Source organism: Clinocottus analis, unplaced genomic scaffold, assembly GCF_023055335.1.
Source record: "Clinocottus analis isolate CAN_PGR_092001 unplaced genomic scaffold, fCliAna1.0.p SCAF_1, whole genome shotgun sequence".
Taxonomy (NCBI): domain Eukaryota; kingdom Metazoa; phylum Chordata; class Actinopteri; order Perciformes; family Cottidae; genus Clinocottus; species Clinocottus analis.
Window position 1 is genome coordinate 16,833,817 of NW_027175820.1, and position 23,125 is coordinate 16,856,941.

Genomic DNA, 23,125 nt, shown 5'->3' on the forward strand with positions numbered 1-23,125 from the left:
GCCGCGGCATTCTTGAGTTTGGGAACTGCTGATTTAGAGGAAACCCCCTTAATACACCAAATCAAGAGATTCCAAAAAAGGATATACACCAGAGCAAACAGTTAATGGCGTGTCTAGGAGGACAAACATGAATAAGAAATGATCATACATTTCTAGTAGCTATCATTGGGTTGAAGAGGGCTGAGGTCACTCCTTAACACACAGTATTCCCTTTATAAAATATATTAGATTTTGTACTGTCTCCACATGTGTGGCTAAGGGCCACACTTCAAAGGAACTAACATGTCCTTGTGTCAGCTCCACTGTGTGGCGTCTTTGTGGAAAACAATGCCAGACCCTCAGCGCAGCTTGATATTTGGACGCTTGGATGTGCAGTACATTAAAAGCTGGGGCTCACAAAAGCATCATAGTGCAACTGATCTAAGCTGTTTGCAAAGGCAGGACGTTGGGGAAATCAGAAGCTTCATTAAAGTTTCATATTCTGTTTCTGTACACTTGCAGTTTCATCTTGTGTCTCTATTTACTTAAGGGCCCAACCTGAGTAAAGTAAGGCTTACCCAGGGAGCTTGGATTGTGAAACTACTCAATTGTCATGTGAAAATAAAGGCTTTCAAGGTCTCTTCTTCATTTTATCCATGGTCATGAATCTTTTAATATAAGGTCAGCAGGAGGAATTTGTGTGTGTGTGTGTGTGTGTGTGTGTGTGTGTGTGTGTGTGTGTGTGTGTGTGTGTGTGTGTGTGTGTGTGTCTGTGTCTGTGTGTGTGTGTGTATTCCAATGGGAATCTTGGTTTATATTAGTTTAGTTTCTGCACTGCACTGTAAGAGAAAATTATGTTTTTCATTGTTTGCTAATAATACACTATTTTTGCCGTTTATGATTATACATGTAGACTGAGGGACTCAAAGATGTTTGTCCATTTGAAGTTAAGTGATGTGCTTGAGAATCTACTTGTCTGTATCCACTTCTGTCTGTGTCAATCTGTCACTTTTTCACTTTCTCCACATTAATCACATTCATAGTGTCAGGAAACAGACAGTATGACAGCAGATAGTCACTCTCGATCACTGACACGCACACACACACACACACACACACACACACACACACACACACACACACACACACACACACACACACACACACACTATCAGGGCATTAGTCAGCTAAGATTCCCCATACGTTGCAAATGATCTGTGAAAATCAGACAAAAATCCTGTTCATGTCTTGGACAAATACTCACAAACAAACACGCACACGTTCACAAATTGAAGAAAGGCGCCTGATCTTTTGCCAGATCTCTTTCACACGTGCATACGAGGTCAATATCAAGAGGCAGCTATCTTTGACAGCTGCCCAGATTTGATGGCCTGTTGCTCGCAAAGCTCTTTTATAGAGGCTGGTGCTTGCTCAGAGTTAAGTTTCCTGCTGGGTCTTTTGTCCCATTCTGTGGTTCGTAGTCTTATAAATGAGGGTGTCCACGGGGAGATGAAAAGAATGAAAACAGGTGAGCACTTCCCGGAGCCAAGCAATGAATCACTGAGAAAATATCTAATAACTGAGGCACAAGAATGCTTCAGTGCATTAAAGTAAGCAGCTTAGCCAGGTCAGACGCAGTAAAGAAAGCTTCCTTTTTTTTTCCTCCAAATGCTGAAATACTGAATAATGACTGCAGCATGCATTTTGTTTAATTTACAACTTTTTTAAGGTAAAGATGTAAAACAAAAGCCACATTTAGTATCTAACCTTTTAATGGAATTCCAAAAGTAGCACTGAATAATGACTGCTTGAATTTATTGGATTTCCAAGCAATTATGCAGGTCTGATATGTTTAAATTGCATATTCATCATATATTGCTTATTTTTTGCACAGGTATTGCAACAAACACAGTCAGAATACTCAAATACAAAGAATGCATCACAAATGTAATGTTAAAGCCCTTCAGTAAATTGTGCAGCTTTGATCGTTTTCTTGGTAAACTGTTGTGAAGAGGATTTGATGAAACATCTGTAGACGCAAGTGTTCATGTGATCGCTTCAGTGTCGTACCCATTCTAGCTCACACGTCGTACCCGTCACATTCAGGCAGGGATTCTGCACTTTCAACCTAGCTTTAAGCCATGCAAGAATGTGTCAGTCTTAGCATTCCCTTGTGACTCACCTTTTATTAGAGAAAGAAAGCTATAGTCACACAAATCACCTGAGTGAGTTTACGTTTCTTTACCAGAGCTTTCACCTTTAAACTACCAAAATGCTCTGATGCTGTGCTGAGGCTTCACACACACTTAGATGGAGGTCCAGATGCAATTCTATGTGTTTTTGTGTGTGTGTGTGTGTGTGTGTGTGTGTGTGTGTGTGTGTGTGTGTGTGTGTGTGTGTGTGTGTGTGTGTGTGTGTGTGTGTTGCAAGGCCCTCATTTGACAGCTGTGCCCTTCTCAACGGAACTCCAAAATCAAGCTTGCTTATCCACACGTCGTGCCTCTCAAACATTGCAACCAAATATGTGTTAAATACAAATACCTACCTCCTTTCTGGATCAGGTGGGACCTGGCTGGACATAGTAGCTGCACTACCAGCTCACCTCTTTTCTATAGCTTGCATCATGCCTTCCTGATAGGGTGCAGCATGGTTGACACAGGAGAAAGGAAGTGATGGACAGGGGGCAGAGAAGAAAAACATGGAAAGGAGAGAGGTAAAATAAAAAGGCAGGAAAAGTGTGGAAAAGGCTACCCTGCTGTTGGCAGAAATTGTTTCCATGATGTTTGAAGTCCGCAACATTCCAATTGGGCTGCAAAGAATCGGGATTACACACAAACCCACACACACACACACACACACACACACACACACACACACACAACTCTGTCTTGTAAGAAATGGAGGCAAGAGGCGAGGAGGAGGGGATAGAGAGGGAGGGATAGTGATGAGGAGTGAAAGTGGCAGTGACTTTTGGAGAGATGGCAGAAACCAGGGGAGAGCAGCCTCCATGCCTGTGACAGCAGCTGAAATCCTATCCACTGGAGGAAAAGGGAGATGACACTCCCATGAAGAAAATGCACAGGGAAACGAGGCAAGTGGGGAGAAAGAGATAAAAATGGCAGAAGAAATATATAAAAAATAATGTGTGAGAGCGTCACAGACGGAGTGGGAAATGGCAAAACACAGATTGTTTCGACATTCATGCTCGTTAGAAGCCATGATCAATAGACAACTGTGTGGATGCTTTTTGGTCAGTGTGGGTGGAAAATTCAACCAACAAACAGAACTTGTTTTGGTCTTATTTACAGTAGTGTCACAGTTGCTCAATCTCATCCTTGCCTCGCAAAAACATGGTCAATGTTTTGCATAGGAAAGGCGACAGCAGTATAAAAGCTGGAGGTTATTTTAGCTGTGCATACTCTGAAGAATTTGGGATTTTATATATAACCAAGCAGGTGATTTTGCTTTTGTTTTTTCTGTGTGGTACAATAAGACCTTAATGAAGACGCTACTGCTGGGAAATAACCAATAAGCTGTCGGCCCTTTTGCAATGCATGACTCCTCACGATTTTATCTTTTGCTCCTTTGCTGTGTTTTGCAGACCTTGACATACCTGTTCTGACGGTGCACCAGACCATCAGCGATGTGCGTGGTAGTTACTACCAGGAGAAGACGGTGTTCCTGCGCTGCACCGTCAACTCCAACCCTCCCGCACGATTCATCTGGAAACGTGGAAGCATGCTCATTGAACAGAGCAAGGACAATGGAGTGGACATCTATGAACCGCTTTACACTCAGGTACAGGCGAGCACAGTGCAGAGACACACGGACAGGTTTTACATCACTTCCTGCTTTCTGCTCTCCTCTCAGTCCTCAGGTCATTCTCCCTGAATCTCTCTCTCTTCCTCCAACTTTCCAACATTAAGGGTTTACAGCACACACTGTGGTTGGCTTGCGTCCAGTTTACTTCAGAAAAAGGCCTGTTCACTATCACACATCCGTCTTCTGTGTAGTGTTTCACCATTGTTGTTGATGCTAAGTCAGAGTTAGGGTAACAATAGCAGCGCTGATATTTATTCGATTGTGCAAGTCTATCAACTTCAGCCAAACTCGCTATTTGCTATGATGTCACGTTCATCCAAACACATCACCGTACTCATCCTAAAAACCTGTTCTGTTGTGACGTTCAAAGTGAAACGTAATGCTTGAAAGTACAAGAAGCGCTAATCTTTATCAATCGTTAGCACGACTGCTGCCTTTTTCTCCACTTATCAAAGTGTCAGTCAGCCACAAAGCAGTGCCCCTCGAGTTCAATTAGCCAGCCAGCAGAGCTGTTCCCGGGCCGCCCTCAGACAATGTTGGCCCGTCACCCACTGGAGCAGAGAGACAGTTATACAGTATCACACACAACTTCTTGATCTGAAAAATGATCAGTGATGTTAAAAGAGACTGCTCTTTTAACATCACTGCTTCTGTGTGTCCACGGGAGTTGTGTGTGTGGGTGTGTGTGTGTGTGTGTGTGTGTGTGTGTGTGTGTGTGTGCCTACATGAGCGGTACAAAGAGATTTACTGGAGTAGAGAGTGATATTGTTTTAAGAATAGCCGGGGAGAGGATGGATGGTTTTAGCTTTTATTTTTGCGCTGACAATCAGATCATCTCATTTTCCTAATGGTCCCATGTGAAAGCCGTTCGAAATTCATCCTCCATATTTCTCTAGATGTAGATTTGAGACGCTTCAGTTGATAATCAGGGCAACTCATACAAACACTGTGTGTGTGAGTGTGTTTTTATCTAAGTGTGTCTTTGACCCTGTTTATCATAGTGCGGCTCATCAAAAATTGAAGTGACTTTTACACAAGATTATAGCCCAGTTTAGAAAAGCCAGAGCTTTCTCATTGATGTAATGTTGTGTGTTATAATAGAAATGTGGTCATATTTGATTCATCTTTCAATCCATGTTTATATACGTTTTTCATTATTCTTTTCTACTTTAACATGGTGTTTGCTTCATCACATCTAGGGTGAGACCAAGGTGCTGAAGCTGAAAAACCTCAGACCCAAGGACTTTGCCGATTACACGTGCCAGGTGTCCGTTCGCAATGTGTGTAGCATCGAAGACAAGTCGGTCACCTTCAGGCTCACAAATGCCACGTGTAAGTTTGTTTATCGTTTCTTTGAAAACAGTTCACATCCATGCCTTGACATGCCTTCACAAAGATGTTCTCCTCCACTATCAATTTCACGCTACTTCCTCTCGTCGCACTTTTCTTTGCGTGCTCGTTGTCTCTCTTGCTGTCTCTCTTGCTCTCATTGTTAAAAAGTCCCCAACCTTAATGTAGGTGAAACGTATTCTCCTTTCACCCTCTCATTTTCTTACATACTTTAATCTCTCTCTGTCTTTCGCTCACCCTCCACCCTTTGACGCTCACATATTCCCTGACTCTCTCTACCTTGTCGCCAGCCTCACAATGTGCCATATTGCCCATCTGTCTTGTTGTTCTGTTGCTGAGAGCTCATCTCAGGGCCGTCAGCTGTAATTCAGTTGTCACCCTCCCTGTTATCTCCAATTCACTCTACACCACTCCGTCCATCTCCACACCACCGCTCGGCAACTCTGTTACTTACGACAACATTGTTGACGTTGACAACCCTGTCATGTCTGTCACGCTGATACAGCACAAATCAAAAATCCCTTTCTTTTTCTGTTGCGTTTATTTTATCTTCTTCTCTCCCTCTTTTCTGTTGGCAAATCTTCTATACAATTTGTATAAGTTGAGTACTGGAAAAACGTTAGGTAGGATAAAAACATCGGGATAAAAATCAGGATAATCAGGAAAGCAAACCAGGGACACCAACATCTTTCATCAAATGAAGAACTATAAAATAGTCTTTATTTTAGTGGCCTTATCATAAAAAGAGCCAACATGTTTAGTCCACTCTAGGATTTTATCAGGGCATTTAATGAACGTCATTGTATAGTTGTGCTGACAAAAGCATACAGTTGCTGAGAGTGGCTCTTTTGATGATTCAACCACTGTAATAAGGCTATTTAATAGTTCCTTTTTTTAAGTGCCTTGAGGATCACTTTCCTGTTTTTATTCAGAAGCATTTTGTTGTCAATTCTTTCAACCACGTCCCACATGCTCAAGAGCCGTTTAAAGATACATTTGAAGACTGTTCAAGGCTTCTTATCTTAATCCAGTCAGAGGTCCTGAATAGATATGCACTGAAAATGTGGTTATAGCAAAGTTGTAATGTTTGCTTCAACTCAAAGTGTTAGAAAAGCAGCCTCTTGACCAAAACATACTCCTAAAATTTCCAAACTAGAAAACAAAGTTACAGATTGATACCCTCTTAAAGCAATAGTTTGACATTTTAAATCAACACATTGTGTTTGTATGTAGCTGCATGCAAGAAATCAAATAATTGTGTCTCTTGGAATGTGAATGCATCAAATTGCCCTCGAGCAAGACAGTAAACCCACCTGTTTAGAAGAGAGTTGACGCTCTGTGCTCTTCACTTCTCATGTTGGGAATAATAACATAGCTGAATGTGATGCAGAAGTAAATTGAGTGGATATTTCTAAGGTTAAAAAAATAAACGACAAAGATGTTGGGACATAGATCTGTAAAACCAGTGTTGTTCATCAAAAGCGGTTATTTATTAATCATATCTCTGATTTGTATGGAATATGATGTTATATGTTGTTAAATGTTTATTAAATATAGTTGAAAGAAAATGTTTCACAATGAAGAGTAAAGCGAAGAAGGTTTCTTTTTGCTAAGTTTTTATGATGTCCACTCGTCTCCATGACTTTTTACTTTTACTGTTTATTTACAGACTTTGCTCTGAAGGAGAGGTTATCAATTTAGCAATAAGGCCCCGTTCAGATACGAGATAAATGTTCCCAAGAGTCTCCTAAAGTAAGCTTACGGTGTGAAAGATAAAACATAAAAAAAAAACCTCTGTGATAAAGTTAAGAGGTAAGAAAACAGAGTCTCTGAGAAAAGAGTTGAAGAAAAAGGAGGAAATGAAGGACTGAGAGTGAATCAGACAGAAAATGACAGATGGACATTGTGAAATGCTCCAGAGTGATATTAATGAATGAGCCTCTGGTGAATGAGACACGCTATCTATTATCGTAGACAACACATCGGACCAGAGATGACAAATTATGGATTATAATAAAAGAGAAAATAGAAAATAACACAATTGTTTAATTTATTTTACCTTTATTTAACCAGATAAGTGCTTTTTGAGAACCATTTATTCTTTACAATGACAACCTGGCCCAAAAGGAGGCCAGTTGTTCCAAAACAAATTAAAAGATCTTAAACAATTGTATAGAAAAAATATTAAATATCCAATCTATAAAAACAATCTAAAAAAAAGTTTTTTATACATATGGGGACTTTTAGTCTGAATAAAGATTAAGGCCGACTAACTGTGTCATGGTTCTGATTCATTTAAACGCATGAATGGCTTTTGATTATGCACACATTTTAAACACTAATCAAAAGGTATAAGAATTGGGCAGTCAGTGATGCATAATACCTAACATGTCCTATTTTACAAAGGTGTCTGTAAAGCAGTCAAAAACAGAGTTGTTGAAAATCAACAGATAGGAAGGAAGGAATGCTTCAGCTCCGTGTGATCGGACTGCTTCATTCCCTCTGCCTTCCTCTCCTTCCCTCCTGGACTCAGGCAGCCGAGATCAATTGTATTCCTGCGGCCCCGTCAACATACACACATGCATACACACACACACACACACACACAATGAAACACACACACAGCCAACAGAACAATAAATATCTGCCTGGTGCTGGCATACGGTGGCAAACGCCTGCCAAAACAGCCAATCTGTCTGGACCTCACAGTCTCAGTGACAGAAAACACACTGCTTAGTGTGTGTGTGTGTGTGTGTGGGGGGGGGGGGGGGTGCGTAGGTGTGTGTGTGGGTGTAAGGTAGTGGAAACATACCTTACACTTATTGCCGGAGACCACACATTTTCCCACCAGAATGAAGAACTGGTATCAATTCAATAAATGCACTAAAATGAAAAATAGGCTAAAGTTATCCAGTTTAAAGTTGATCCAGATACAAGAGACAAATACACTTCTTAATATTATCTCAAGGAATTTCAATTCCGATCTCCAAAATAACTGAAACAACAAGAGAGACAAAGGCGGAAACAGAAAACAGAAAATACAAATAGAGAGCAGAGATAATAAAATAGATACACAGAGGGCAAAGAGTAGGAGAGAGATAGACAGACAGAAGGGCATATGATAAAGAGAGATTGGAAAATAGGAAAACAAACAGCAACTTGCGGTTTTGTTTTTTATCCTCTATAATATTTATCTAATGAGCGTATTTTGTTATTCCCTGCTGAACTCCTTTTTGTCCTTGTGGCGTCAGTCACTGCTTAGATTAGATTTATCCAACTAGGTCACGCCATCACCGCTGATTCACCGCACTGGGACAAGGGGATTGATTGATTTTTATATCATAATCCCAGCCTGGGATTTGAGTACAGGGCTTCTGCCCTCCAGCAACTGCTGACAGCGGGTAAATCCTCTTCCCTTGCCTCTCATAAAAAGAACACAGGGGCAATGCTCTGGTGCTCGTCGTGTTATTTAAAGTGATGTAGAAAAGAGGTGGAAGGGTAATGGAACAAGGCCTGGACATGTGGAGGGATGGAGCAAAACAATAGATGTATTAGATTGATTTTCACCATAACTGAATGTAAATTTTGGATTTTGTCACATACTGTTTGTTTAAAAGAAATAGAGAGAAGTAAAAAAAAAAATCACAACCAATCAGTTGCAGAGGCACAAACCACTACAGCATATTTAAAAGTTCTGAAGGAACTTCAGCCACCAAGCATGTGAGTCATTTCCCCCTTTCACACTGAATACCAGCACCAGACTTGGCCTGCAATTTTTAATTCATAAACGAGCTAATGTGAAACAATTGTAGAACAGAACAGATAGAAAGAAGATGGCAATCATGTATTTTATCAAATTCTACCGTAAGGTAAATTCTTAATCTGACCCGACATGTTTTCTACTTGTGGAGGTCTATGTATAATAACTGCAAAATCATAAAGAAGTCAGGTGTCTGGGAAATAAATGTTTAAGTATAATCACTGCCGTGGAATATTCATCCTGTACTGTTTGACAAAATGCCAAATCACAATTTACAGACAGGTCGCAACCTGCTTTATTGTACATTTTGACCTCTATGGGACCGTCATTTACTAAATGAACACCATGTTTCAAGACATGAAACCAGTGATTGAGGTCATAAACTCATATTTACAAAACAAAACATAGATTTATGTGCATTTTCATAGACTTCTACAAAATCCAACCTTTTTTTGCAACCAGAGTTGATGCCCCCTGCGGCCAATTAGAAAGAATGCAAGTTGAAGTCAGTTCCTCATTGGCGTCACTTTTCAGATCCGGAGGTTGTCGCATATGTTGGACGAAAGAAACAAACACACATACACACCATAATTTAAAGCTGTTGACAACCTCTGAACGGACTGTAAATCTGAACGCGGGGAGAGTTGATTCAGTCTTTAATTGATTACTGTAACTCTTACTGCAATACACCTTCACAATAATATGACAGCCGCGCAAGTGTGTAATATATGATGAAATCAATAGATGGCAAATCTTGTTGTGTATAAATTCCCCTTTGAAATGTTAAGGATCAATGGGCAATCTGCAATAACCCTTAGTACTGTAAAACCTCTGCGAATGGACAATGTACTGTGCAGTCAGTTTTATGGGAGTCTATAATCCATGTCTGAGAGTGTTCATGTGGAAGAGAGAGATAATCAGGAAAATAATAGAAAAAGGAGAGGGAGAAGAAAAAAAACACACCTTTGACATACTATAAAATGGTTGATCAGCTGGTACAATACTTCCTCTTAGTTTATACTTTTGATTTATTTATTTTGATACAAAACATACCTCGCTATATGTTTAACAGATCATTTTGTGTCTGGGGCTTTAAGAATCTCCGAATTTCAGTTCTGTTCCCTGTTTGTTTGACCTTCCCATTTTCAAAAAATATTGCTTTAATTATACTAGTTAGCATGCAACCTCCTTTCAACAGTGCTCTGCTTCACACTCGTGCGCATACCCATGACCTACACTACACTCTTCAAATGTAAGATACCAATTGCAGTGTTGGAACAGAAAAATGAAAACATGCTGGTCTGAATCTTTACATGTTTTTCTAAAAGTTAACCTCTCAGAGTTCACCAACCTGCTGGTGGGTAGGATTAAGTGTAAAATTGGTTTTCAGTGATGGTATTATGTATGGGTTGTTTTTTTAAGTGAGGGCTTAAAAGGTTACGAAACAATGTCCTCAATTTTCTAATGATCATAAGCAATACATTATTACTTTAAGGTATGATTGGGGGTGAACACCATGTAATGCATTAAAAATACGCTGGGGTTCATTTCCTCATCTTGCTTCAGGGTGTTGTGTCTGTATGGAGGTAATAACCACAGATTCACCATTTCCCAAACACACACCTGGAACATTTCCTCTTTCTTGGCACCAGGGATCAAGATAAACCTTTTAATTATGGCGCCTCACAATATTCTTGACTGACGTAAAGATGTCCCCCACTGTTCTCGGGTACAAAACACAAACATACATCACTTGTCAGCATACACCTCAAACCTTTAAGCTTTTATTTCCAGCTGATTGGTGCCCATGAGCCCACCTGCATTTGCCTGGTAGAGTCATTAAATCCTGCAAATCATAAACGGGCAGCACAGCGTGGCAGTGAGAGAGAAAGCAAGTCATGTAGAGAATCGGGGAACAAAAATTGCAGAAAGAATGAGAACCAGGTTTAGAGACAAGGGAAAGTAAAACGACCGATATTGAAGATACAGAGGTGAAAAACTGACAGAGGGAAAAGGCGAGGGAGGGAGTTGGATAGTGTGAGCGCGGTAGAGAGAGGCATTTGTTACCTGGTTGTAAACCGCTGTGCTGCACATAAATCCCATTACTTTGGGAAGAGCGCTGGCTGATCCCACCGTTGCTGTCACCCACGCATCCCCAGGAAATTGAAGCTATAATTCTCAAATCCTCACTTCCTCCCTCCTTGCTTCGCATAGTGTTCCCTCTTATTTTGTCTTCTTCTCAGACTTTTGTGAGCAAGACTATGGCATTTTCTGTTCTTTTTATTTGTAACTAGTTTACATTAACGTTTACCTAGAGCTCATTTACAGTCCAATGAACCTGACTTGCAGATCTTTTAAATTCATGCGGGACACCAATGCACTCAGAGGGAAACCCCATGAGCAGCAAACATAGATTTTTTGGCTATTCAACCTTAACATGCCAGAATAATCAATACCGACAACACACAGAGCTTTAATATAGACCAAATTGCTCTGATACTCCATTTTACTGTAACTTTACAAACATTTTCCATTGAGGTTCGTGGAATACTTGAAAGGCTCTTCAGGCTCACAGGCGTTTACTTTCCGAGCGTTGTGATTTGATACAATGGAAGTGGACAGTGCTATTTATGTGCTGATTGCAGTTGTTATGCCAGTGAAATGTCTTGTCGGCTTGAGGACCATCACTTGTAAAAGAAGTCCCATTAGTGTGGGATTTTGCATGCACTTTTTTGTCACCCATGCGTCCCAGAAGCTACAAGCCTGTCTGTGTGTGCACGGTCTGCGTGTGTTTTTGTGATACGAGAAACATCCATCGGTAAACTAGTTTGTTGATCCTCCGTGCACCTCTTTCATTACAGCGATTGCAATCTGTTAAAAAAGAGATTAGATGAGAGGATGTACTGCATAAAGTCTATTAGAGGAATGAATTGCTTCCTGTGCTCTGTGGGGTCGGTCTCACTCTCACTGAGGATTAACTCTCTCTCAGCTCGATAAGCCTGGATTCTCCTCCGTCTTGCCATTTAGAAGACCCGTCTGGAGTGCACTCCAATAAAATGCTCAAATACAAATATTTTGAACCTTAAAAATGTGGTCAGGTCGAATTGAGACAAATATGTGTTGATGGATGAATGCCTCTAAGATGATCTCACACCTGTTTTTATAAAGGATCAGCAATTTACCTATCTGCTGACTACAGAGGTACTCAAACCATTGACCCAAGACTCAGATGTTTTAAGACCCACACACCTTATCTGTGACTGCTTTAGTTTTATACCAAGCAAATTCATATACAAAGTCATTGGGAGAAATGTCTGCAACAAGTTCAGTAGCCACTAGTTTTGCTGGCTTTCTGCTGTCTCCAAAAGGAACCAGGAAACATTTCCTGAACAGAGTAATGCTCATTTTTACCTGCGTATGCAAATCAATAAAGCGTTATCCCTGCTGCATGATGTCTTACAGGGCACTATAGAAACACAAACATTATCATCCCATGTGACATGCCAGCTTAATAGAGAATACATACATAATTTAAAGAGACAGCTTGACTGAGCAGATTTTAAACAGAATTCAATGACCTTGTTACACACAGAGGCAGAGTTACACACACACAGACACAAAATCGCAACAGAGAGCTCAACTGCACCAGCACAGATTATTAACTTGCGGCCAGTGAAGCAGCTCCAGTACAGAAACTGGGACCTGACTGCTTCACCCCAGGGTGTTTTTACTGCTGTTGATGAGGAATCGGGAGACCTTTTTATATTACTCCATCAAAACATTTCGTAGCCACTCGAGGGATTTAAGCAGGTGACATTTTGGTCGCAAGCTCATTTGCCTCAACGTTAGCCTGCTGTCACCCCATTTACACCCTGTGGCGGGATATGCAAAGACCATTCACAAGATGTTGCAGACAGGACTGCCACCTACGTGAAAGAACATGAGGAATGCTTTATAAAGTGCTCAGTTTTAGATTATAGGAGACAGCAAGACCGCATGAAACAGAGGTTTTGCCAACGTTAGGATGTAGGAAACCCTGTTTGACCCTCTTGCAGAAAGTGCAATTATTACAGCCTTGATTTACAAATAGGTTTTGACAGCACACACAATTTACTGGAATCATCATGTACAAAGTAGTTTTTGTTTTTGCATAAACAAAACCACTACCCCCCGCTGCCCTTTGCCAGAGACCATTTATTCCATAGAAGCAAACAAATAGACATGTGTTTGTCACAAACGACCCGCAATTGATTTAATTACATATCAGCCAGTTAAAAAAACAAAAAACAATAATACATTATTTAACTGGTTCAACCTTCAATTTGTGTCTTTTCATGATACCCATGTTGTTTTCTTCTTTCACCGAACCGAACCTGCTGCGTTAGCCTGCCTGATTTCTGGCCACTAGAAGCAGAATAACTCAGAAACCAAAGGACAGATAGGCTAAAGTTACTGTATGCCAGACACCACTTCTACTACCTAGATACCGGACTTATAACCGAGAGATAATTGTGAATTATTCAATTTGACGGAGAGCTCGTATTTTAAACCAGCTTTTCCAGCATTTACGGCACTCATTCAGCGGTCCAAAAAACACAATGACCAATTGCATCTGTTGTAAATCTCACACGATGCTACTCAGCCAATTAAATATGTGTATTCCGTAAGTGAGATATAAACAGATTGGAAAGCCGAGCAGTCGGAATAATACATAAGTCAGAGAAGAAGCGGGCAGTGAAACCAGAGACCTAAACCAAACGTAAAAAGACTCTTATATGTTTACTCTTCCCAGTTCAAAACCAATATATCTCATATGTTCAGAGAACGTGGCAAATGTTAGAAGTGGTAACACGAAGCGCCTCTACGAGACAAAGCACTCATGTACCCACTCAAATCAAAAATGAAGTCACAGATAATAAACATCTAAGAGCCCAATATGATCACATTACTCATACATTCACTGCCCAAGCATAATGTTAACAGAGAGGGAATACAGCTGGAGCAAGTGGTTTCCATAACCACAGATAAAGTGCCTGCACACACAATTATTTTATTAGAAGGTGAGAAGATTATAAGATAAGTAGGTATTCCTATTTTATGGACGAGTTAGCTTGTTTGCTGATTGCACAAGTTTTCAAACAGCTTAGCATCGAAGACGTTTTATCCACTTGCTGCACCTATTGATAACGAATCCATAAATTCCACAGGTTGAGCATGTTGTTTGTCACAGTTGTGCTGAAAACTGAGCAGGAAAATCTATGCTGTGCACATCTTACACCAGCTGGCACACACACACACACACACACACACACACACACACACACACACACACACACACACACACACACACACACACACACACCACAAGTGACATTACCTGCTGAGAGAGAAAGCCTGAGTCAAAAACACTACACTGCTGGATTTATGACAAGAGGACTCAAACACACACTGTGTCACACTTGGCAGATACGATGTAGAAGCTTCCACACAGTATCAGCAGTGGCTTTCATGAACTCATTGAAAAAGTACTAGCTGTGGCATCCTTAGCCTCATTGACGCAACTGAGCCATCACTTGGTATATTTGGTACAATTTTAAATGACCAAAGTTATGTCCTTTTTTAAAAATATGTACATATGCACTGTACAGTTTATCAATGGATGTCTTGGAAAGCCGTCCTTTGAGTGTACTGCTATCAAAATGATCTCTGCATTTTATTTTCACTCTATTTGGTATTTGCGCAGATAGTACACCATTTAGTTATTAAGGTGTGTGTTTGTGTGTGTACATTCTGCTTTCACTTTCACTCTAGGTCCTTTCTATACCTTCTCTTCCATGATTAATAATCTTTATTTTCCTTTTAGCCCTCTGCTGCTTCATCCTGTCGTTTATTCTCTTCCTCGTCGTCAGTTGTTCAGTACTGTACCGTGTCGTGTGTGTGCTCCGACTGCTCTGCCCTTTTTCGGTATTTTAACACCGCTGGGTTCCAATCGAACTCTGTCTCTGTCTGGCAACAGGATTTCCCCATTTTGCAGCTGCATTTTGGGTCATCCTTTATTTTTCCTGTTTGGTCTGTCAAATGAAAATCACTTGGGGAAGTTTGGGCAATATGAGAGTATGGGAACAAGACATGAATTAACTTTGATTTACTGATTGGTGAGTACTAACGAAGGGCTGGAAAGTCACACACCGTTACATAAATGCACAATGGCTCACACACACACACACACACACATACTGTTAAAAACAAATACCCTCAGGCGCATATTAACACTTTTTTATGTACTACCTTTTATTTGCAGTCAAAACAAATTTAGAAACGGCGGTTTGCTGATTTGGTTGGAGGTCAGGTTTTGGGAGTTAATTGCCGCTCTAGATGAATTGATTAATTTAGATTAAAATGTGTATGGCTGGTCCTGAAGTACCAGTTCTTCCAGATTTGTACTTTAGCCAACGGAGCAAGGATCGAGTTTAATACCAAGTAAATGCATTTACAGCAACCTGCTGATACATTGATTAACAGCTGAGGTATATAAAGACCAGTAAAAATTGCTTTTTAGGTGCAAAGCCTCATATTCAATGAGTTGGGGAGGAATCATTTTTCCATTTCCGATAATGTTATGTACATTATGATGTATGCACACACTCACAAAGTTACATAACACATACTCAAATTTTTACTTTTAAAAAGCTTGTGCAGGGCCGTTACGTGATTTACGCTTACCGGATCTGTGACGGCCGCTCGGCTCCTTAGCGGGGTCCCGTGCGGCAGGTTTTCACCTGTCCGTGCACATCCAGGATGTTCTCACTAAGCAGAGGCAGATGGGCGAAGAAAGTAAAGATCTTTAAGGAGCTTTGATTAAGCTTGCGGTTTGTTTACCAACTGTTGTTGCAGAAAGTATTTTGTGGGCATGCTTGATTTCTTGGCTCCTGTTATTTGCAGCTTACAGTGACACCAGGGAAGTGAAGAGTGGGGTTGTAACACTAGTGTAGATCAAGCCTCCAGCAGAAAAGGTGAACTTCAGTCAATGAGCTGTAAAGGCTCGATGCAGACAACATGCTTCTGCAGAGCCCTTAATTGAACCTTAATCGTCCATGCTGCTACACAGAGCGCTGTTGCATGTTTGTTTATTATTTATTAATCTTCAACATGTTGCCCGTCCATATTGAACTAACTTCAACACTGCATATCCTTGGGTCCCTATTGATACACCCACCAAGTTTGAAGTAGATCGGATAAACGGTTCTCGAGATATGCATAGGACAGACAGAGAGACGGAGAATCCTTGCTTTCTAGTCAGATGTCATCACCTACCTGCAAAACCCTGTAACCATTGTGCAATCCCACTCGGAGAACTTCATTTGAAACTATGTAGCCTATTACAGGTGCAAAGGTGTTCTCATTATTTACAATATCTAGGCGTCAGTAAACCATCAATCTTGCACAGCAATTGCAAATCACGAGAAAAAAAAAAGAGTTTTGTTTCTTGTCAACAACACGGAAAGTGATTTTCTCTCCCTGTTATCTTTTCTCCAATCCCCCCTCAGCTCCCCCAATGATCCGGCTGTCAGTGAACGACACGGTGGTGGTGGATCCCGGGCAGGATGTGCTCCTAACTTGTGAGGTGATAGCAGGTTTTCCCCTTCCCACGGTGGTGTGGTCCCGTTACCCCAGCCCGCTGCCGCTCAGCGCCCAAGTTCGAGGGCCGACACTGATTCTGCGTGCCGTCACCCCGGCTGACGCAGGTTTCTACAACTGCACGGCTGTCAACAACGTGGGCAACCCCGCACGCAAGAATTCCAATCTCGTTGTCAGGAGTAAGTATGTGGGTGCTCGGTCCTTACTCGACATAATTTATGCTGTGCAACAATATTCGGTATTTCAGAGCTTTGAAAACTTTAACGTGTGCAATAACTTTCCTGTTCGTAATCATGCCATCAGTTTTTTTCTTTCTTTTTCAAAGCTGAGGGGATAGTAAACAACTGAGGTTTTTTTTTTCCTTCCAATAAGCAAAGCACCTGAAACACCTGAAAACTATTAGTACTTTTTAAAAAAATATTAATTAACTAAATTTAAATCTCACATATTTTCCCTGATTGAAAATTAAAAGTGCCATCTGTCCAGTCCTCATTGGCTTTTGACTGCAGTGTGTGAATGTGTAAAAATGTATCAATTTGTGTGTGTCTGTGTCGAGTGTGACACACCTGCAGTGGATCCATCATTAGAGAGCACTGATGGTAACCTTCTCAGAGTAAGCAGACTGCACTTTTTCCTGGTGTTAAAACAAGAAGCCTCCCTCACTTTTCCACCGCCGGCTATTTTTAGTCCCTTTAATCATCTTTATTCACTCCAATTAGTTAGACTGGAGTGGAGGCAATTATCAACAGTCTCTTCTGTTAGTTAACACTGTAGAAAGCGTATGCTGGATGGGTTTCCCTTGTTAGCTTAATGGGCCTGAACGCATCGTCAAACCAGCACAGGTGGCAAGATGGTGTATGTGTCTCACACACACACACACACACACACACGCACACACAAACACTCACACGCACACACTCACTCACACGCACTCTCAAGATCAATGAAAGTGTCGAGAGATAGAGGTCTGGTAGGCAGGCAATACAGTTGAAAATGTACATGGATGCACAGCCACAGACTCCCACATCACATGCACACACACACACAACATTGTCTCCACACTCACCAGGTAAAGTTGCAGGAGCATGATGAACATATGGTCACTGCTTCAAACACATGGCTCCACCCAAGCATCTTGTTAACAAGCTCGAAAGGAGTTGAAACCAAGCTCTCCTCTCCTCCCTGCCGCCTGTCTCTCCTGTTAGTGGAGAAACAGAGAGCTGTTTTGTATTCAACATGGAAATCTGTTGGGGAAACGCAGCCTTTGAAACTGAAAATTACATGTGACAGTGTGAGAGTTACTCTTTGTCCTTGATTTTGTTTCCCCCCTCCTCCTTTTCCCCCTCTTGTTTTATTCTGTGTTTGGCTCCTTTTGTATCCCCTTCTTCACAATGTGCATCTTCCGCTCTCTCTCTCTCTCTCTCTCTCTCTCTCTCTCTCTCTCTCTCTCTCTCTCTCTCTCTCTCTCTCTCTCTCTTTCTCTCTCTTTCTTCTTCAATTTACTTTTCCCTTTGGTTTCTTTTCACACACAATGCAAACGTGTCCACTGTTACATATTAGATAGACAGATAGTGTATTACTTGTCCTGAGGGAGGAGGTTCTTCTCTACAGTTGGGCCATACATAGCACAAACAAGTAAGAATTACAGAATTATACAACATTATACAAAAAGAAAAAGACATGGATCATTACCCTACACACCACAAACTGGATTTCTTAGGAGGTTGCACATTTAAAGATTATATCAGCTGTCTTCTGCCTCCTCAATTCATTACATTTGATGTATGTTCAACAAAAAAAACAACATTTAAACAAGTTTATTGCTATGACATTAATTGCCAAACATAATTTACAGATACAATTTAAAAAAGGTAGAGAGTAAAAGGTCAATTACAACATAGTGTATACTAATCATACAGTACAAGGACACATATTTTTATTAATGCCAAGCATTACTCACACATAATACATGTTTAAGTGCCCCCCTCCTCAGTCTGGAGGCCCCTGCATGAGTTACCAGTTCATTTACGTATTAAGAATTTGGCAGGATGCTTTCTTTTTTTGAATGTGTTGCTTTGTTTAATTACATGTTTTATAATGGCAATAAAATGCACAACAGATGACCCCTGTTTTATACGTGTACACTAATTTTGCAAATGCATATACAGTATATGTGTTAACTGTTAAGAGTAATATCCTCACTGTATACTAACAATGGCGACTCAACAGTTAGCAGCGGTTGTGTGTAAAACTTGTTGTGTGTAAAACTTGGGATGCTTTATAAAATGTAATTCAGGCGAAAGTGAAAGATTATAGAGACAAGGCCTGAGCATCAGAAGAACATATACATTTTGGGGGTTTCGTCATTTCTTCTGGAGTATTTGAAAGAAGGACCTCCCCATTCATTGATTCCAAGACAGCACCACAGCTGATCTGACCCTGTAGCTCTGATTTAACCATTTACATTGTTTTCTTTATTTTTCAACCCGCCAAACCACACAGCAATGAGCAACCTGACCTTCCAGATTACACCAGACTCCAACAAGGACAGCGAGACCATCCAGATGGGTCGGGACCTCAAGCTGTCGTGCCACGTTGATGCCACCCCGCAGGACAAGGTCAACTACACCTGGTACAAGAACGGTGCACCTGTCTTCAACTCCGATAGCCTGATCTTGCTACGCAGTGACCCCGACATGGCACCCGGCACCAGTAGCTTGGAGATTGTGGATATGAAGTTCAGAGACTTGGCTACCTACAGCTGTGTGGCCAACTTCCTAGGCAGCAAGGGCCTGGAGCTCCGTGTGGATGTCAACATCACTCAGAACAGTGGTGAGGTTTTGCCTTTTTATTATTTTTTTATTTGACATCCCTTATTACTATGCATGTGCAATCAACAGTCCATTTGGTTGCAAACACACTGGTTAGAGGCTTGTTTGAAGCTGATTGTTTAAGAAACAATATGTCAAATTTTAGGACTTTATACCTCTGCAAATTTGTGTGAGTTTTTATAATATTTTATAATATTAATTCCTTAACAGTGTCCTGTTTAATGTGCTGATGTTGCATTAAAACTGTGATTGGCCAATAAATTTAGCCTTGTATATTTCAGTTTATTCTATTTCTTTTCATTCTCCGTCTGTCTCTGTCATCCAGTTTTTCTGTTCGTACCATCTGTAATTTTAAAGTCGTGTACTCTAGAATTATAAAACATACACCGCTTCTTTTTCATTCTGCTGTACTAGTTTATACTCTATAATGTTTATTCTGAAATTAAACTATCCACATAGTCAGTTAGTAGATACTTACATGCTTCGATATATCAATTTTATTTTGGCTTTTTTGTGAAGCGACCAATGTAATGAAAATGTTATGACTATTGTTTCCAGAAGTTTGTACCATTGTAAAGAAAGTTAAAGCATTTAAAACACATTATTCATGTTTGTTTCCATGTGTGGAGGTAAGAGACTAAACTTAAACTTGTTCTGACTATTATTTTCCTTCTCTCCTTCTCTGCTTCCCTCCAGTCTCTCCTCCGGTGCTGTCGGTTCCGCCAGGAGGTCAGGTGATCAGTGTTCGAGAGGGAGCTAACGTTGACCTGGTGTGCTTGGTGGTAGATGGCAAACCACGCCCGCCTATCCTCTGGTCGCGGGTAGAAAAGGACCTGCTAATGGCATCAGGGAGGACCACAATGGAGACCCCTGATGGCCGCCTGAGACTGAAGAACGTCAGTCGGGACATGATGGGGGCCTACCGGTGCCAGACTGCTCCGTACAACGGGCTTAACATCAAACGAAGGGAGGCACAGGTCCAACTCAATGTGCAGTGTAAGTGTAGATGAGATGATTTCCCCCCAAGAACGCAAACTACAACAATGTGTAACATCATTGTTTAGATTAGGCAGCAGGAGGTTGAGGTAACTTCTTGAAATACTTTGTGATGTTTGGTGTAAAAAAAAAAAAATCCAGATTCGTTACGACCGCTTTCATATAGTGTTATTGATCCGTCTTGTCAACTACTAAGATAAGACAGGATGATATGAAACTGTAATGATCCCTTTTGTAGCCGCAAACTGAATTAGTTGTTGTAATGTCTGCAATACCCAAAACAGAGCTTCAGAACGAGAATAAGTTCAGTAGCAATGTTTAAAATAAAGTAGTACAAAAGTAAAGGATATAACAGCCACAGTGGTAGTTTTATTACAGAGAAAATATCCAGTAAACATGATTCTCTATGAAAGTTTAAACATTCTGTGTGACAGTGCTCAGTCTTAAAATATAGTCTTGTGCGTAAACCGCCATCGGCCATAAAAACTATTTGTCTTTCTTGCTATCAGAGATTCATTAAACCACTGTGCTGTGTTTGCTTCACACACAAAAACGCCATTAGTGTCACACTTTGCTCAAAACTGTGGACCCTAATTACAGTTATGGAAATGTATGGTATTGTAAAGAGTGTAAAAAGGCGAGCAAAAGAAATTGAGGACGCACCACTCCGGCTAAAAGGCTGTTTTCTATAAACCTACCTATTCCCCTTTGTGAGCAATACAGTGGGACTGTCATTATAAATCTCCCAGAGGAAAGAGGAGGATGTGTCTTGATAAAGTAACACATCATTTCAACACCTTCTCACATCACATGAGGTCACACATGTTTCCTCACTTTTACAATTCTTGAATTGTGCCAACGTTCACCGTAACCAAGAAAAGGCACTTCTGCCTGTTGAAACAGCGAAGACTTTGATTATAACTTATATGAATATAATTTGCCATCTATGTCAAACCATATACTTGTCACACAAAGATGCACGTGCATGCAATGCAGTCGCTGGTTTTATAACAATATAATATGTATCTTATAACAAAATCCCAACGCTTCTGGAAAAGTAATGTGTAAATTGCATAGCTGGAGGTTACCAGTGTGTAAATTGCCTCATCTTTAAAATAGATGTGCTTTATTTAGCATTGTAACCAGTGGGTAAAATCCAGCATAATAAATGATTGTAAATAATTCTTATACAGTATGGGGTAATTGGTTGAAGCTGAACTTCACCATGACACCACCATTTTACTCTGAAAGTAAGGAAACAAAAAGTCAAGTATGGAAGCTGAATGAGAAAGCTTTCATTAGTTCTGAACAATTGAAGGATGTCAATCTGCTGTTGTGCGCCCATTGTTTCGCATTAACTTCAAAGAAAAACAAGACTTCTAGTAGACTTAGTCATGAACGTGCATTATTATTATTTTAAAATGTTATTAGAAGAGTCTATAATGTATAGTTGAAGCCTACTCCCTTGCACAGCAGTGTATCGTGGCATTAGTAAGTGCTCGGTTTAATGCAGCATTTTTTTGTGATCAGGAATTCAGTGTGAAAAACACAACTTCAGCAACCTCCTTTGTGCTCTGTATAAAATATCAAAATGTAAAGGTACCATTCATTCAAGTTATAAAATGTTCAAGAGATCAGAAAAACAAGAGGATACAAAAAAAGAGCAATAGATCTGAAGACTCAAAAGAGTGAACAAAAATCTGACTTTATTGTTGATTTCTTTGAGAAAAATCTTTCCTTAAAAGCAGAATCAACTATTTGTTTGTCTGTGAGTACTTGTCCCAGTAGGACCAATTTCCCAACCACTCCTAGGATGTACTTGATAAAAACACATCCGAATCAGTCTCCTCTCCTCCTCGTCTCTTCAGAAGGATTTACAGGGCCTGCTAATGCAGGCGGGGCGGAAGGGCAACACTCTGTGAGCTCTGCCGTCCACACTGGCCAAGTCTGATTAATGGACCAGGTGGCCACCCCACTCTGGAAACAGAGAGATGAGACAGATACACGAGCAGGACCGGGAGAAGAGAGAGAAGGGTTAAGAGAGAGCTTGAAACAGGGTTAGGGATGGCAAGGTGCTAAGAAAAAAAATGGTGCAAATGGGAGATGGAAAAGGACTAAAGAGAAGAAAAAAAACTGGCAGACGGAGAAACAGCATAAAAGATTGTTTAGCACCAGCCAAAAAGAGTGTGTTGAAACAGATCTTTCCTCTCTTCTTCTTCCATTGCCCCTCTTTTTGCTTCTCTCACTTTGCTTGTTTAGCTTCCTACCATTTAGCACTGTTGATCGATGTGAGGGAAGGATGCCATCATTTTTTATGGCAGACATTATTAAGAGGATATGCAGATTCTTGACACACACACACACACACCCTTCCACTCCCTCTTTTTGCCTTGTATTCCTACTTTATTTGCCCACTTTCCCTCCAAGAGAGGTAGCTGTTCTTCCGTACTGTCATTCTCATCGTCATCAATCAGCTAACCACTGGCCATGAGAGAGGACCTCTCTCTGTCTTGTCATTCCCTTTCTGCATCCTGCATTCTCTCATTCTCTCCCCAGCTCTCGTACTCAATCATCAGCTTCTCTCACTTTCACACCACACTTTCCTTATCATTTGTCTCCCTCATTGTCTTCTACTTTTAGCTGTTTTCTCCCCTTCTTCCCCCCAATTCACCTCATCCCTCTCTCAGTCTCATGTAAATGGATTTTCTCTTTGGCTTGGTCAGTGTTGCATTCCTGGATGGGATCCATT

General features: G+C 40.7%; 1 protein-coding gene across 2 annotated transcripts in view; it reads left to right on the forward strand.

The window, feature by feature from the left end:
* The window catches only part of LOC137798324 (MAM domain-containing glycosylphosphatidylinositol anchor protein 1), a 160,469-nt gene that overhangs the window by 93,111 nt on the left and 44,233 nt on the right, over window positions 1–23,125 (forward strand). For both annotated transcript variants that reach the window (XM_068595435.1, XM_068595443.1), the window contains exons 5-9: window positions 3,581–3,777; window positions 5,001–5,133; window positions 16,459–16,728; window positions 19,052–19,381; window positions 20,077–20,376. In XM_068595435.1, the coding sequence (XP_068451536.1) occupies window positions 3,581–3,777; window positions 5,001–5,133; window positions 16,459–16,728; window positions 19,052–19,381; window positions 20,077–20,376 (1,230 nt within the window). The remainder of the gene's footprint in view (window positions 1–3,580; window positions 3,778–5,000; window positions 5,134–16,458; window positions 16,729–19,051; window positions 19,382–20,076; window positions 20,377–23,125) is intronic.